This window comes from Glycine max, chromosome 20 (genome assembly GCF_000004515.6).
Source record: "Glycine max cultivar Williams 82 chromosome 20, Glycine_max_v4.0, whole genome shotgun sequence".
NCBI lineage: Eukaryota > Viridiplantae > Streptophyta > Magnoliopsida > Fabales > Fabaceae > Glycine > Glycine max.
This window is the reverse complement of record NC_038256.2, coordinates 45807987-45822163: the sequence shown is the minus strand read 5'-3', so window position 1 is coordinate 45822163 and position 14177 is coordinate 45807987. Positions and strand designations below refer to the sequence as shown.

General features: G+C 33.1%; 2 protein-coding genes across 4 annotated transcripts; both read right to left on the bottom strand.

Annotated features, from left to right (window-relative positions):
* Positions 1-1709: 1709 nt before the first annotated feature.
* Positions 1710-3694, bottom strand: LOC100805440 (uncharacterized). The gene is made up of 6 exons (XM_003556417.5): positions 3498-3694; positions 3237-3395; positions 2786-2866; positions 2430-2555; positions 2253-2324; positions 1710-2119 (listed from the first exon to the last, which is right to left on the bottom strand). Exons 1-6 carry the CDS (start codon positions 3589-3591, stop codon positions 2043-2045), a joined length of 609 nt encoding a protein of 202 aa, XP_003556465.1. The 5' UTR covers positions 3592-3694; the 3' UTR covers positions 1710-2042.
* Positions 3695-7032: 3338 nt separating this feature from the next.
* On the bottom strand, positions 7033-13935 carry LOC100804898 (serine/threonine-protein kinase Nek2). Of its 3 annotated transcripts, none has more exons than XM_003556416.5 (15): positions 13604-13935; positions 12557-12672; positions 12348-12414; positions 12109-12174; positions 11879-11925; positions 11724-11769; positions 11532-11612; positions 11388-11430; positions 11254-11303; positions 11083-11164; positions 10945-10994; positions 10403-10476; positions 10098-10149; positions 9306-9752; positions 7033-8556 (listed from the first exon to the last, which is right to left on the bottom strand). In XM_003556416.5, exons 2-15 carry the CDS (start codon positions 12640-12642, stop codon positions 7888-7890), a joined length of 1860 nt encoding a protein of 619 aa, XP_003556464.1. In that variant the 5' UTR covers positions 12643-12672; positions 13604-13935; the 3' UTR covers positions 7033-7887. The 3 variants fall into 3 exon arrangements, with proteins under 3 accessions (XP_003556464.1, XP_006606457.1, XP_006606458.1); XM_006606394.4 differs by lacking the exon at positions 13604-13935 and adding an exon at positions 12827-13079; XM_006606395.4 differs by lacking the exon at positions 13604-13935 and adding an exon at positions 12758-12886.
* Between the last annotated feature and the right edge of the window lie 242 nt (positions 13936-14177).

Below are 14177 nucleotides of genomic sequence, written 5' to 3'. Positions count from 1 at the left end.
GCGAATAAGGTTACGCTGGAAGTGGAACCTCCCACTTTTTATTAATAAATCAATTGATTAATAATTAATATTGATCAATTTAGTAAATTAATTAATAGACAATTGAAAGAAAAAAATAATCATGATCAAAACTATAAAGAGGACCAGAGGTGAATAGTGGGATTTTATTCTTTTCTTTGTTTTTAAGTTTTGGAAAATGCTTTTTCATTAAGCTTTTATTTTTAAGAAAATAATTTAAAATATTTTTTAGTTGCATAAAAACCTTCCCCCATTTTTTTACACGTTTTCAATAATTTTTAATTTTAAAAAATGTATGTTAATAAATATGAATAAATATATCTAAAATAATTATCATAATGATATATATTTAAATAATTTTACATTCATAAACATACTATTAATGAAAATATCATATTTTCATTTATATAAACATATTTTTTTTAAATATTATCTTTTTAACTGTATATAAATTTTTAATGAAAATATTTATTCTATATGTTGGTAAGAAAATATCATAATGCTTTGCTAAAAGCATAAAGATTATGATATGCAATTGGCCTGAATTAAAAAAAAAATAGAAAATGGAAAAGGATCTTAAAAATTATAAAAATATTGTATACCATTGAATATATGGAAGATGAATAATAATTACCTTGATCAAATCTTAAAATATTTCCTTATAGGCAACATTAATTCTTATCTAAGTATTCAATAATTTCTCCATTTATTTATGTTAGATTCTTATTTATTATAAATAAATTAAAAAAATTTATTCCGGACGGATTTAAAAAATATAACTATTTTTTATTTATCATCTCTGTCTATTTATGTCAATTTTGAGCTTATTATATATAACTAAATAAATAAGAATGTCAATTTATTTGTTTTCTCCATCTTCACAATTAATATTTAAAATCTTTTAAATCAAAATTATAAAATTGTATAATGATTTACATTTAATATTAAAAGCATCTATATCGTGATTTTTTTTTGTCAAAGTTATGATATATACTCAGCAAAAAGTGCAACTAATGGTATTTATTTGGAAAAGGAAAAGTGTGAAGTTTATTAATTGAGATGAAATTAATGTTTAGGATTGACCTGTGCTAGGGTTTAAGGTAAATACTTGAGAACTTAGATCCTATATATCTTCATTGTGATAATAATAAATAAAAAATATATCCTCGTATATAAGGTGTAACAGCCCATTGCCCAAACAACTACAACCTAGGAGAGTAGCACATACAACTTGAATCGACCAATGTGTTGGCAAGCTAAACGCAAACGTGAACAATATTGTCCAAAGTTTATGACGATGGAACAAAAACCAATGGATATTATCAACTTAAGATTTATTTACTTATGCTCTAGGAAGTGGAGAACATTTTGGTCGTGTTCAACAGTTAGAATTAGGTCCTTGTCTATCCAAAATCTTTGGAAGTCTCACTCATTCATATAGTGAAATGACCTCATCTACTCCTTCTTACAAGTAGGGGTGAGCATTGAAACGGGTTTTTCTTTGTTTATCACAGTTTTAACCTCTTGCAATTTTTTTTTTTGCAAAACTTGTTTAAAGCGTGGGTAAATCTTTTAAAAATAAACCACCAATTTAATTTTTGTATTAAAAATCTTTTTTTCCTAAATATTGAATCGTACTAAAATCAAAAGTTTTTATTTTTATTTTTACAGACAGTAAAATCAAAAGCTAATTGTTTCTGTTGAATGCTTTATTATGGCACAACAAGAGGACCAAAAATGATGAACCAATACAATGGGAGAAGATATGTTATTAATTTATTATACAAGAAAATAATAACACTGCAGTTATAGTATTATCTATATATAATCCACTAACGGTGGAATTTGACTAGTTTATACAAGCTCTAAAGTTCAAATCTCACTCCCTATATTATACAAAAAAATTATATATATCTATATATAGAGTATACCACACAGTAGTCATCAAACGCCAATGACTGATGAACAACAATCAAATCAATAATTTGCCAAAATAGTTTTCATCATCCCTTTGCGTCCTAGCTCTACATAACCATACCCGTGGACATCAACAACATAACGATCCAATGGAACTTTCCTGTGAAGATTGAGGCTGAGCTATCTGGGGGAAATTACCAAAACAGACGCACCTTCAGAATTCACATTTCTAGAAACTGCTTTGTTTTTTCACTTGCAAATTCAACATTAATAACTAAAAAAGTATAAGATGAATAGAAGAAATAGTCCAATCTAACCTTGACTGCCACTATCAGTGGATGAATTTGCAACTTTTATTCCGAGTCTCGAACAATCAGATCCAAGAGTACCTTGAAAATAGAAGCACAACACAAGAAACATCTCTTTAATCATTTTCTTTTCCTAATATTCTGTTACCACTAGAAATAAAAAAAATAATGGTTTTGGATCCTTACATTCACTGTAACAAGGAAAAACTGAGATGTTGAGAAGATTATAGTAATTGGGTTGACATTCGCATCTGTGTGTATGTGTCCTGTTCTTGGTGCATGTACCTTCCCCACAGTACGCCCAGTAGCAAGCTATCATATATATTTTTTATTTTGCATAGGAAATTATTAGAAAGTGAGAAAATCTATAACCAAAGCTATGTTAGATGGTGCTAAAATTTAATCAACTATCAAGGTAAACTTCTTTTTTATGCTATGAAATAAGAAAGTACCATCATATAATTCATTAATAATGAATTTTTTTTGAATTGGTAATTAAATTGATACTCTTAATTATAATAATTAATAAGCATGTTCCTTACTATCAAAAGCTGAGAAGTTATGTGGAAAACTCTTCTCTGGAACTGGCGGTGGTGCTGGCTGACAACCATAGTTCAAGCTACCTGCAGATGATACAGCCGATTTTCATTGAATTAGTTTTAGGCGTTACCTTTATAATAATAATTGCCTCAAAAAATTTGAACACCTTAATATGCAAATTCTTTTTTTTTTTTGGTTTGTACTAACCTCTGTTTACTATGAACAGGGACTCTAAAGAATAAGTCTAATTAAGAATTATTTTCATCAAAGATTAAACTTGATTACTATCCAAACAATTCAACTTTAACTTTAATATATTAACCATATATGTTCAATCACTTATTGGTTAGTTAGTGTATGAATTCTTTAAGACTTTAATCATATTGTATTTATATAATTAGTAGGTAAGCTTATAAACTCCAAGTAACTAATTAACTAGGGAATGAAATTTACATTCGGGAATGACACATGGAAGAAAGCTAGCGGCATATTTATCATCGTCATCTTGGGTTCGCTTCCAGCCAGAATCGCATTCACAAACGAAGTTTAATGGGTAACTTGTGTTTACTACGCAGCTTCCCTTCCCACATTCCACTTCTTCACAAACCTTATCTGCAATTTTTCATATCCAAATGTCACATTTACGTGCATTAGATAAATAGAAAGAGATTATTCTATTTTTATTTTTGTAAAAGAAATAGATGAGTTAAGCACCAAGGAAATCAGTAATATTATCCCCTTTGGCAGCCATGGGTAGCAGCACAACGAAAAGCATGGCCATAGTACCCAATAACTTGGAGGAACCCATTTGCTAGGGTATATAATATAACCAATTAGAGACTTGAAGATCGGGGGAGGAAGAGAACAAGAATTAGAATTTAGAAGGTGTATGTATGATCAAAGGAGGATTTGGGTTTAGCCGTTATATATAGTGATATTTGTTACGCGTTTTAGGATTGTTACTCCCGTTGATTTTTGTTATACAACTTTATTATTATATTCCTATTTTACATAATTCTTGTCTTTTTCATATGTATAGACATTCGTATGCTTCACATACCCCAGACTTTTGAGTTAGAAAACGGTGGCACATAGCTTTCATGTTCCATTAACAACAGAAAACAATTATAGTACTAACTTTTATCGCAAATTTTCTTCTCCTGCTGCCCCGTATTCGAAGAAATTTACGTGTTATTGTCATCTAGAAGAGTGAAAAGTAAGCAAAAGAAGCTTTCTTCTATTCAATAGTGGTGTATGAATAAGTCAAAATAGAGGAAGAGTAGCTGCTTGCAGTTAATAAATCTAAACCTAAGCTACAAGTTAGTTGTTAACGGTGTATATATATAAAATTATCAACTATATCAAAGTGAAAAAGATAACGGGAGATACTGTTGAGGTTTAACTCAGTATACAGTATAGGTAAGTTATTGTAAATTCTGTTATCTAAGTTCGATTTCTAATAATTAAAAAAAAAAGTAACAGGGGATCAGGATGTAATGAATGTCAGGCCACATATTTATAATTAATTGTGATGCGTCCATGTTCAACATTAACTTCTAGATACTGAGTTGAAGTTTGATAGCAGGATTGACCATCTATCCCTTATTTTTCTTCTAGTATGGTATATGAAAATATATATTTTGCCCAACCTCGTGAGATTTGCGCATCATCTAAACAATTCAGAATAAGTTACGTAACTCGAGGGTATTACCCAATGCCATATACACGAATATAAAATCACCAAACCATTCTTAACGTATAAAGTCGTGTCAGAAATCAAAAGAACAGAAACTCTTTAGGAATTCGGTTTGTTAGAAAAAATATATGTTTTTTATAGTTATTCTTTCATTAATTTAATAACATTGAATGATATTTTTTTGGTTTTAAATATTTATTTTAAAAACATTAGGAGTATAATAAATTTGAAATGAAATGTAATTTGAAGTTTAAAAAATTAAAAGTTTTGACGATTTTAAGGTGTTACAAAATTTTTGATGATGTAAAATTACTACAAATGGTCCATGTGAGGGAGAGGTACGATTGTTCTATTCACTAAAAATGACAATGGCTTGACGAAGTTGATGGGTCCGTTAGAGAAGAAAGCAAATAGAGGAAAAGTGAAGATAATGGTTACGCAAGAAAGGTACAGAGACAATAGAAAATAAAATGAATTTTGATGGTGGATGCAAGAGGATTATGGTGGGGGTGCTTGGAGTTTTGATAGATGGTAGTGGATGTAGGATCAAATCATCATAAAGTATTTTCAATCAATAATTCATCATTTGATTGTCACATCATATTAATGGTTTATTTAATAAGTCACATAATTATCACATCATATTATCATATTAGTAGATTATCTGATAAGTCATGTAATTATCATATCATTAATTAACAATAATACTTAATGATAAGGACTAAAACACGACATAGATCAAAATCATTAGTTTGATAACTTCGGAGTCCCAGGGTAATAATGTTGTTAGAGATGTAGATCAAAACCATTTTAGGCCCTTCTCCTTGCACGTTAAACTTTTGGGATACCTTGAGTCTTTTTAACCAAGTGGTTCTTAGCTTGATTTTTACCCTTCTCTACTGCTATAATAATTGAAATTAAAGTTCTGCAGTCAGCATAAGTTAGTTTATGCTGTTCTTTTTTATCCCATCTTTCAACCCTAAATCTTAGTTCAACTTATGATCTTTTACAGACCCATATTCCTTTCTTTTCAAATTCCTTGTTGCCTTTTGTCTTTTACGTTTGGAGGACATCTTGTCCTGTATCAAGTTGTACTTCACCATTACCATTTCTCTCTTTTTTTTTTCTTCTCTTAAACGTACTGCTATATTGCATTTGATTCTGGTTGTATTTGCAGTAGCATAATGCAGGCTCCTTTATTATTATGCTCACCGTTTTCATGGGTAATTTTTCTTGACTCCAATTTTGCGATGACTGCTGTATTGGGGATTCTTCCCTTTCCACCCTTGCCATTTTAGCCTTTACATTCTTTGTCATCAAGCTTGGCTGCGTCCCCCTGACGTTAACTTCCTTCTTCGGTCAATTTAAGGTGACTAGTCAAGAATACCGACACTAGTGAGGAGTTACTTCGTAAGGAAACAATCTGTTGCACTGTGGAGCATGCGTTTACGTGGGTTAACGGCATACCCCCATGGCCCCATAACCCCATTACATGGCATGAGGCACAAAGCAAGCCTATGAATTCCAAGGGGTAAAAAAGTGATCGACTCACGAAATGATGGTTCAAGGGAAAATGTGTCCTCAAACTCGCCACGCTTGTCATGGAAACCTGGATTAATATGTTGCCCTTTATCGGGTCTTTGAAGAACAGCAACTGTGATTCTGTCAACCGCAGCTCGGTCACTCGTTATCTTCCACGAAAGAAAAATTTTACGGACATATTTTAGATCCTGTTTGTTGGTCTGAGTTTGTTCCCCCTTCCGTGTTCATGTTCATATATCTGCTAGATGGAAATAATACTTATCATAGAAGCAATTGGAATATAAGCCATTAGCCCCTTCATTGTATTATCAAATTGTTTACGGGAATTAAACATGAAGAACCCAAGCTTACAAGCAATACAAATGGTAGTCGATGATTCACGACCACTCGAAAAAAATGTACTCAACTTTTTGGCCTGTTTAGCTGCAAGCTTCCATAACCGAGTTTTGTAGGTAACAAATAGTATGAAAATTAAAGGTTAAATTCGTATTTTAATTCCTCTAATTTATTATTTATGTTCAATTTGGTCCTATAATTTTTAAAATTAATTCAATTTGATTTTTAATTTTTTTTTTCAATTTGGACCACCACAAAGTGTGAATTCTCACAATTTAGGCCAAAGGATCAAATTAAATCAATTTAAAAAATTAAAGGATCAAATTAAATAAAAAAATTAAAGAATCAAATTGAATTTAAATAATAAATTAGAAGACCAAAAAATTAATTTAACCAAAATTAAAAGAAGTGCATCCTTCATCTTGCTAGGCAGATCATTGACCAAGGGTTGCATTACTATGATTTTATAAGTTTTCTCGCATACTTGCCTCACATTATGACATGGTTTGAACTGTGAATAACATGCTACGTGCAAGGGGTCGTTACAGGCATTAGTGAAAGGTCAACTTGTCAAATAAATAATGAATAATAAGACGCTGCATGCATGCATTGATATCAATACCCACAAGTTGAAGTTGGAAGCTGAAATCATAAAATTCAAACAAACGGCAGAAGTAGTAACTATCGATTGAAAACAGTCATTTCATCTTGAGTCCGTCTGGACAAGTATAACAAGAATGAATAACAATCATTTCAACAAAGTCCGTCTTATTAGGAATTAAAAGTTCTTACTAATCAGTTACAAATTTGTAACAGACATTACAACTTTTAATTCCTAATACGTCTGGACAAGTGTAACAAGAACGAATAACGCCGGAATCAATGCTCATCCATCTAAAATATGAGGGTGTTGAATGCCTGTGTGCTAAAAAAACAAAATCTTTTTATCTAAGAAATAGCTGCTTGTTCTCTAATACCTGTACTACATCGAGGCAATGCAGCATCTCTAGTCCGTACCCATAATATGGCCATTGCGTATTCAAGGTATGATTCATTGACTTTCTACTAAAAGCATCTTTGCATTTGCACTCAACTGGCAGTACAAATAGAAAACAAAAAAAAGGTTTTCAGTGCCATTAGAAAAATAATTGGCAAAAGTATACCACTTGCCTGATAACGTTTGGCCTCTCTGCTCAAGGCCAAAACCTGGCACTGTTTTGCATCAGTTTAACTGATGTATAGTCGATTCATGCAAAGAAATTCGAGACAACATCTACAAAAATAGAAAGGGTTTTGAGCCACCAACCTTTGCTACCTTTCCTGGCAAGGAACAAGGATTAGGATCATGAAAATGTCTATCATCTGCTTCATGGATCAGTTTGAAAATTTGAGTTATCATTATTAAGTGATGTGAAACAGAAAAGGGTAAATGAAAAAATTTGATAAGCTAAAAAAATCAGCTTGCTAATTTCTCTCGTGTGAGAAAAAACACAGAACTCTAAAAATGACTACGGTAAACATAATAGCAGTTTACATGGATTCTTCTGGGTTGAAAGTGTTCTCTTTGAAGCTCTTACTCAACCAAATAGCAGTTTCCCTAGGGGAAACCTTTCCAGGCCCAAATGGTTTCAACAGAACCCCAAGTTCATCATACCTTGCCTGCTGTAGCAATCTTGCACTAAATTCAAGCAAGCCTTCTAAAGCTTCAGCTCTTTGTTGGAATGATGACGGGTCAAATTGTCGACGGCGCAAGTCAGAAGAGGTGTGGCTTGAAGCACCTGCAGTTGCATTTTGATCTGAGGAACCACTTTTATCCTCATCAATCTCCTTTAACACGCTCTGCTTGATTCCCTGCCACGCATCCATACTACCAGGCTTGTTAGAGGCTCTACCATATACCTCTACCGTGCATTTGTCTATCACAGTTGAATGGTTGCTATGAGATGGGAAGCCTGAGGAACCTCGTGCAGAGGATGATGTTTTATTGATAGGGAACAAAGAATCTTCATATGAAGTTAATGGGAATTCAGCCATCTTATCAATCCGTGGAGAATTGACTGAGATATCTGGTGAAGACACGTGACTAAGCAAACTGACGGACCTGCAAGGAGGCTGCCGATTACCACCCCTTGTTGGCAGTGGGAATGATGCTCTGCGATTAGTATTAGCAGATTTTGTGGTATTTTGTGAAAGAGGAAGCTGCAATCAGACTTTAGAAAGTCAGACATATAAAATTATTTTTTGGATACAATAACATACCTTGAGGTTTGACCAAATATCAAGAAGCTCCCTCCTAGTCTTGAATATTGCAATCCACTCTTTAATTTATATTATCATATTATAGAAATCTCCCCAATTCTAAAATGGTGTTAATTTTATAATATAGTAACAGACTAACAGTATTATAACTTGTATAACTGACAGTTACTGATTTTTTTTTTATCTTTTTTGTAATAATGCTTCTTGCAGAGAGAATTCAAAAGACAATTATTGAAACCAGAAATAATTTATCTTGTAACTTTTGCTCTCCTGTTTTCTTAATATAAATGGAATGACAGTTATTTGACAGGGAAAAAAAATGTAAAAGTTGTACCTAGAGATATAGATAAAGACCTATAGTTTAAAATATATATAAAAAGCTAATGACACGAAGGGAGGTTTAGGTTTCCATAATGATACAATAAGAGTTGAAACTAATATTTCTAACTAGGAGGAAGGTTACTGTCATTTGACTACATATTAGTGTAGTTCAATACAACCACCGCATTCTTTACAAAAATACCAACACAAGTCCAGGAGTTGTCAACTGTGAAACTACCCATTTAACAAAGCCACAAAGGTGACATGCTTAACTCAGAATAAACCACGTGACATTTCCTACACCCCCAACCCAAAGAATAAGAAGCCAAAGTCATGTGAAAACATAATGGATTTACAACTTTCCTTACCGTCTTACAATTCTTTGAGGATTTCATTGATTTCTTGTTGGTGGCTGAGACCTTTGAGGAAGCGAATTTTGGAGTCTTAACAATGCTAGAAGTTCTGGAAACAACAGGCTTCTGGATTGACTTCACTTGATGGCTATCTCCAATACGTAGTTCTGCTAACCTTTGATTCAAATGGTCAGGAGTACAATCTATCTCCAGAGTAGAACATACAGAATCTTGATCAGCTCCAGATACACTAGGATTTAGAGTCCGATCATTGGTGAAAGAATGTCGCTTATCCCTATAGATGGAAACAGGATCATCTTCTGGCACCAAAAATCTAGTTTTCTTCATGTAGTTGGATTCTGGCCAGTGAACTGGCAATGTGCTTCGTCTGGGGCTGTTAATTTTGAGATGGACCTTAAGAACATAAGGTTGAAGATGTGGGTGCCCAAGCAGCTCTGAAGCCTACCACCAGAAGTACACTTCAAATTAGAAAAAGGGTCAACCTGATTAGGTCAGATTTGAACTCGGATGGGTAAGCAAATAGCATGATAGGTGCCCACAAGGCCACAAACACGGGTAAAATTTAACATGATGGTAAGCACATAGCATGATGGATATATCATATATGTGAAGACAAAGGATTCAGAAGCTAGACAAAACATTATACAAAATGCCCATGCCACTAACAAGAATCATTACTGTCATGTAGACACTGGCACCATTCATCAAGAAAACAAAATATGGTGCAAGATGTTCCAGAAATACAGTTCATTGAATTATTCTAGGTCAGTGGAGAATTGTACATACTCTGGGCCTCAGCTCTGGATTTTTCCGCAGCATACTTTTAACAAGACCTCGACTGCCAAAGGCGATAAGATAACAAAATGACTAGATCAATCATCAATCATATAGTAAACAATATTAATAATTGATCTCTATAAATTAATAAGAAATTCCACTTTAAATCATCATTGGCTAACCTATACCTGATAAGTTTGGAAAACTTTAGGCACTATATGATGAAAGATGATAAACTTACAGCGTAAAACATGACAATGCAATTTGTAAATGGCAAGATTAATTAACTATTTGATGAAAGACTATAAACTTACAACGAGCTAGAATATTTTGTTGGCAGTGGAGCCACTATGGACTTATTAATCTTGTTAATCAATGCCTGTATATCCTGTTCAAAGAAGTTGAAAGCTTAATTAGGTAAATTCAAAAAATAAAAGGGTTTACAGAAAAGAAATGAAAACAGTAAATATATATTGAATCTGATTCTATATATAAATGAAAAAAGCTTAATTAAGTATAACCATGCAACTAAATCAGTGCTGCTGGTAATATATCATGAAAATCTTAGTTATCAAATAATTATATAATAACCATGAGTTCAAAACATAACAAATTGGGATACAAAGATAATGTAAATTAACAGGATTTTAGTCTACGGTCAGTCCACATAACCCACTATCAATGTCCAAACATTGTAGTTTGATGATATCATGTGAGTCAAATGGATTGACAAATGTTTGTCTGATTGATAATAAACTGAAACTTGTTCATCCAATAGCAGAGATAAATGTATTAAATATGTTCCACAAAGAAAAGATACAGGAAATAAAAAACTTATAATGAAAAAGAAACTTACAAATGCTTTGAATGCAGGCTTATGCGCTGTCATTTCATATATACAACATCCTGGATAATCGATTTCAAAGATCATACATATATAATAAACCAATAATACAAAAATTACAAAGAACAAAACCATAAAACAAGTATTTACCCAAGGACCAAATATCTGATTTAGAACCATAAGGTATATCAGCAAGGAGCTCAGGGCACATGTAGCTAGGAGTTCCCACAACCTACATTACAAACAACCACTCATTGATTATTACAAGTCGTGTTAAATTTACAATGAATAAATTCAATTCAAAGGTTACACATGTCTCACAGAGGAAGCAAGATCATCCGAAGTCAACATTTTGGCAAGTCCAAAATCACCTGCTTCATCATTGATCACTTGTAAACAAAACATCAATCTTCTATTCTATGCCTAATTTAAAGGAACCATAGAATAAAACTTACCGAGACGTATGTCATGATCTTTTGTTAGGAAGATATTTGAACACTAATTGAATCATGTGGTTTTCTCATTAGTATATAGTTAAAGATAAATTAGACAGAAACATAAATATCATTGTTAAGTACAAAGAGAAGTCTGACACTAACCTTGACATCACGGTGAAGAATGTGGTTCATGTGCAAGTAGTCAAGAGCCATAAGAAGTTGAACGAGCCACTTACAAAGTTTCTGCAAACAAATGGCCTTTATTAAATTTTAGATGCAAAAATTTAAATGTTACTCTTATTCTAGTCCAAATGAAAGGAATTAGAATTTAAGCTAGGAGGAAAAAAAAATAACCTCCTCAGGAAACAGGACACCATTAGCTTTCTTTATAGCTTCCGCCCTATTACATCAATGGCATATTTCAAAAAACATTCATGCTCCAATTTACAAGAGTTGACAGGAAACGGAACTATAAATTGTACGGTAGAAGTTAGAGAAACAATACTTACATATCTCCTCCCTCACAATAACCTATAATGATGCAGACATAACAACCCTGAGAAGGAAGGAGCCAAACTAGATCAAAACTTAAACATCCTCAGAGGTTTAATGATGCGTACAGCAAGAGGTTTCCTATCAATCCTATAATATAAGCTTATTTTTGCCAAACAGCTAGCAGAAGCCATTCATATAATTAACTGAGGAGATGAAGAGATGTAAAAAGTAAGAAGCAAAATACCTTTTCTACCCATGAATCTTTGTACTCCACAATGAATGGGTTTCTTAATTTAGAGATAAGCTCCATCTATACAGGCCATAAGAAATAAATGTCAGTAGTATGGTGTCAATCATACATATCCACATACAATTTCACATTTTCATGTCAACATTTGAGAGTGGCTGCTAGGGAAATATTTTAGAAAAAGTAACAAGATAATCATTTAGCGCCCTATTTGAATAACTGTTTAAACCACTGACCTCCAGGTGTGCAGATCTACGAGAGCGCTCAGTTTGACGAGCAAGGCGAATCTTCTTCAACACATATCTATGTAATCAAAAGACGGAAGTTTAAAAGCATTACCAGTAATGATTTAAGGAATTGTATATATTGCTGTTTAAACATTAAAGTACACAAGTGAAAAGAAACAGACGAAAAATAAAGGAGGTCAGGTAGGTTTGATTCTCACTTTTTCTTTTCATGCTTATGTCTCACTAGAAGCGCTGAACCAAAAGCACCTTTTCCAATTTGCTCAAGTATTTCATACTGCTCCATGTCATCAATTTAGTAAGAGAATTCCCGCCCCTGGATACATTCCAAGTCAAACACGTTAAATCCTTACAAACAGATTAGATGACAAAAAAAATGGAGGGGAGGTAAATAATTAAACCATATTTGAGATTAACAGCGACAACTATTCTACTGCACTAAGCGACTAAGAAGTAAGAAGGGAAACTACACTAGCAGCGAAGTTACTCAAGAATTTGCATATGCTTGCAAGTTAACCTTTCCCCTTTCTCCTTTCTCATAAAGAATAGGAAAAGTACAATACAATATAATACAACGGTGATTATTCTGCAAAAAGAAACCAACAAATAGTAATAGATAATCATAAGAAAACAAAAAAAAAGAAAAGAAAATAAAGTAGTCAAAAACCGGGTCCAGCAATGCTCGCTAATACAGAAAAATAAAGATCGCGCGGTTAAAGAGAAGTAACCACGGATCACACTAAGTTATGCACTAAAGTTGAATAATCAGGACGCTAATTACTTGACAAATAGTTTGATTCCACCACAAAAATGATTCACGTGAAGCATTAGTGTCTTTCCATTCGTTTGTAGATAATAGTGTATGTCGAAAATGTTTTGTTCGTTCAACCACGACGAGGCACAATTCATACTTAGCTACTTGAATTAGCAACAATTACTGAGATCACTACGCGTGATTAACGATTTGCTCTCTGACCTACATTTCTTGAAACCACGAGGCAATACAATAATTAAGTAGTAACACAAACAAATAGCCGAAAAAACGTTAAAAGCAACGAATCAAAGACAGCGAAGTCAAATGCAGAAGGAAAGAATAGCATGGAAGTGAATGTGAGCAGTGCAAGCGACGAAAACGGAGAAAAAACTGAACTCCGAAGCAGGTAAGAGAAAAAAAGAAGATGAGTGAAGAAAGAGCATGGAGAAGAGTTGAATCAGGAGGAGAAATGAAAGGAAAAGAGAAAATGCACCTGAGTTGAGTGAGTCGGTGGTTGCGAGAAGCGAGTTGAAGTTGAACACGGATCCGAGGGATCGAGAATGTAGAAGGGAGAGGAGTCACAAAGCGGAGAATGAGAAGTTGAGTATTGGCAGAGGAGATGCAAAACGACACCGTTGTTCGGGAAGAAGAAGCAGCAGGCGAAGTTGCAGAAGAAGCTCTTTCGCCATTCTCGCTCAAAAGAAGAAAAGGACAAATCCAGAGAGAGATTATTATTTATTAAACAACTTGGTTGTGAGAGAGAGAACGAGGGAACATGATGGGCGAAATTATAACTGGATTGATATTAGTATTATTTTATATTTTTATTTTTGCCGGTAAACAAAATGACTAATGAGAGTAATTATTATGACGCTCTTGTTTCCTGTTTTGCGAAAAGAAGCAGAAACCGAGGGGGAAAGTGAAGAACTGGAAGGTGTGTCTTGTCTTCGCAACTTCTTTTTTGGGTTTTGTTTCACAAATCACATTATGAGTATGACAATTCACAAAATTACATTATCTATACCAATAATCTATACTAATAATATAAGAAATACTCTAACTTACTG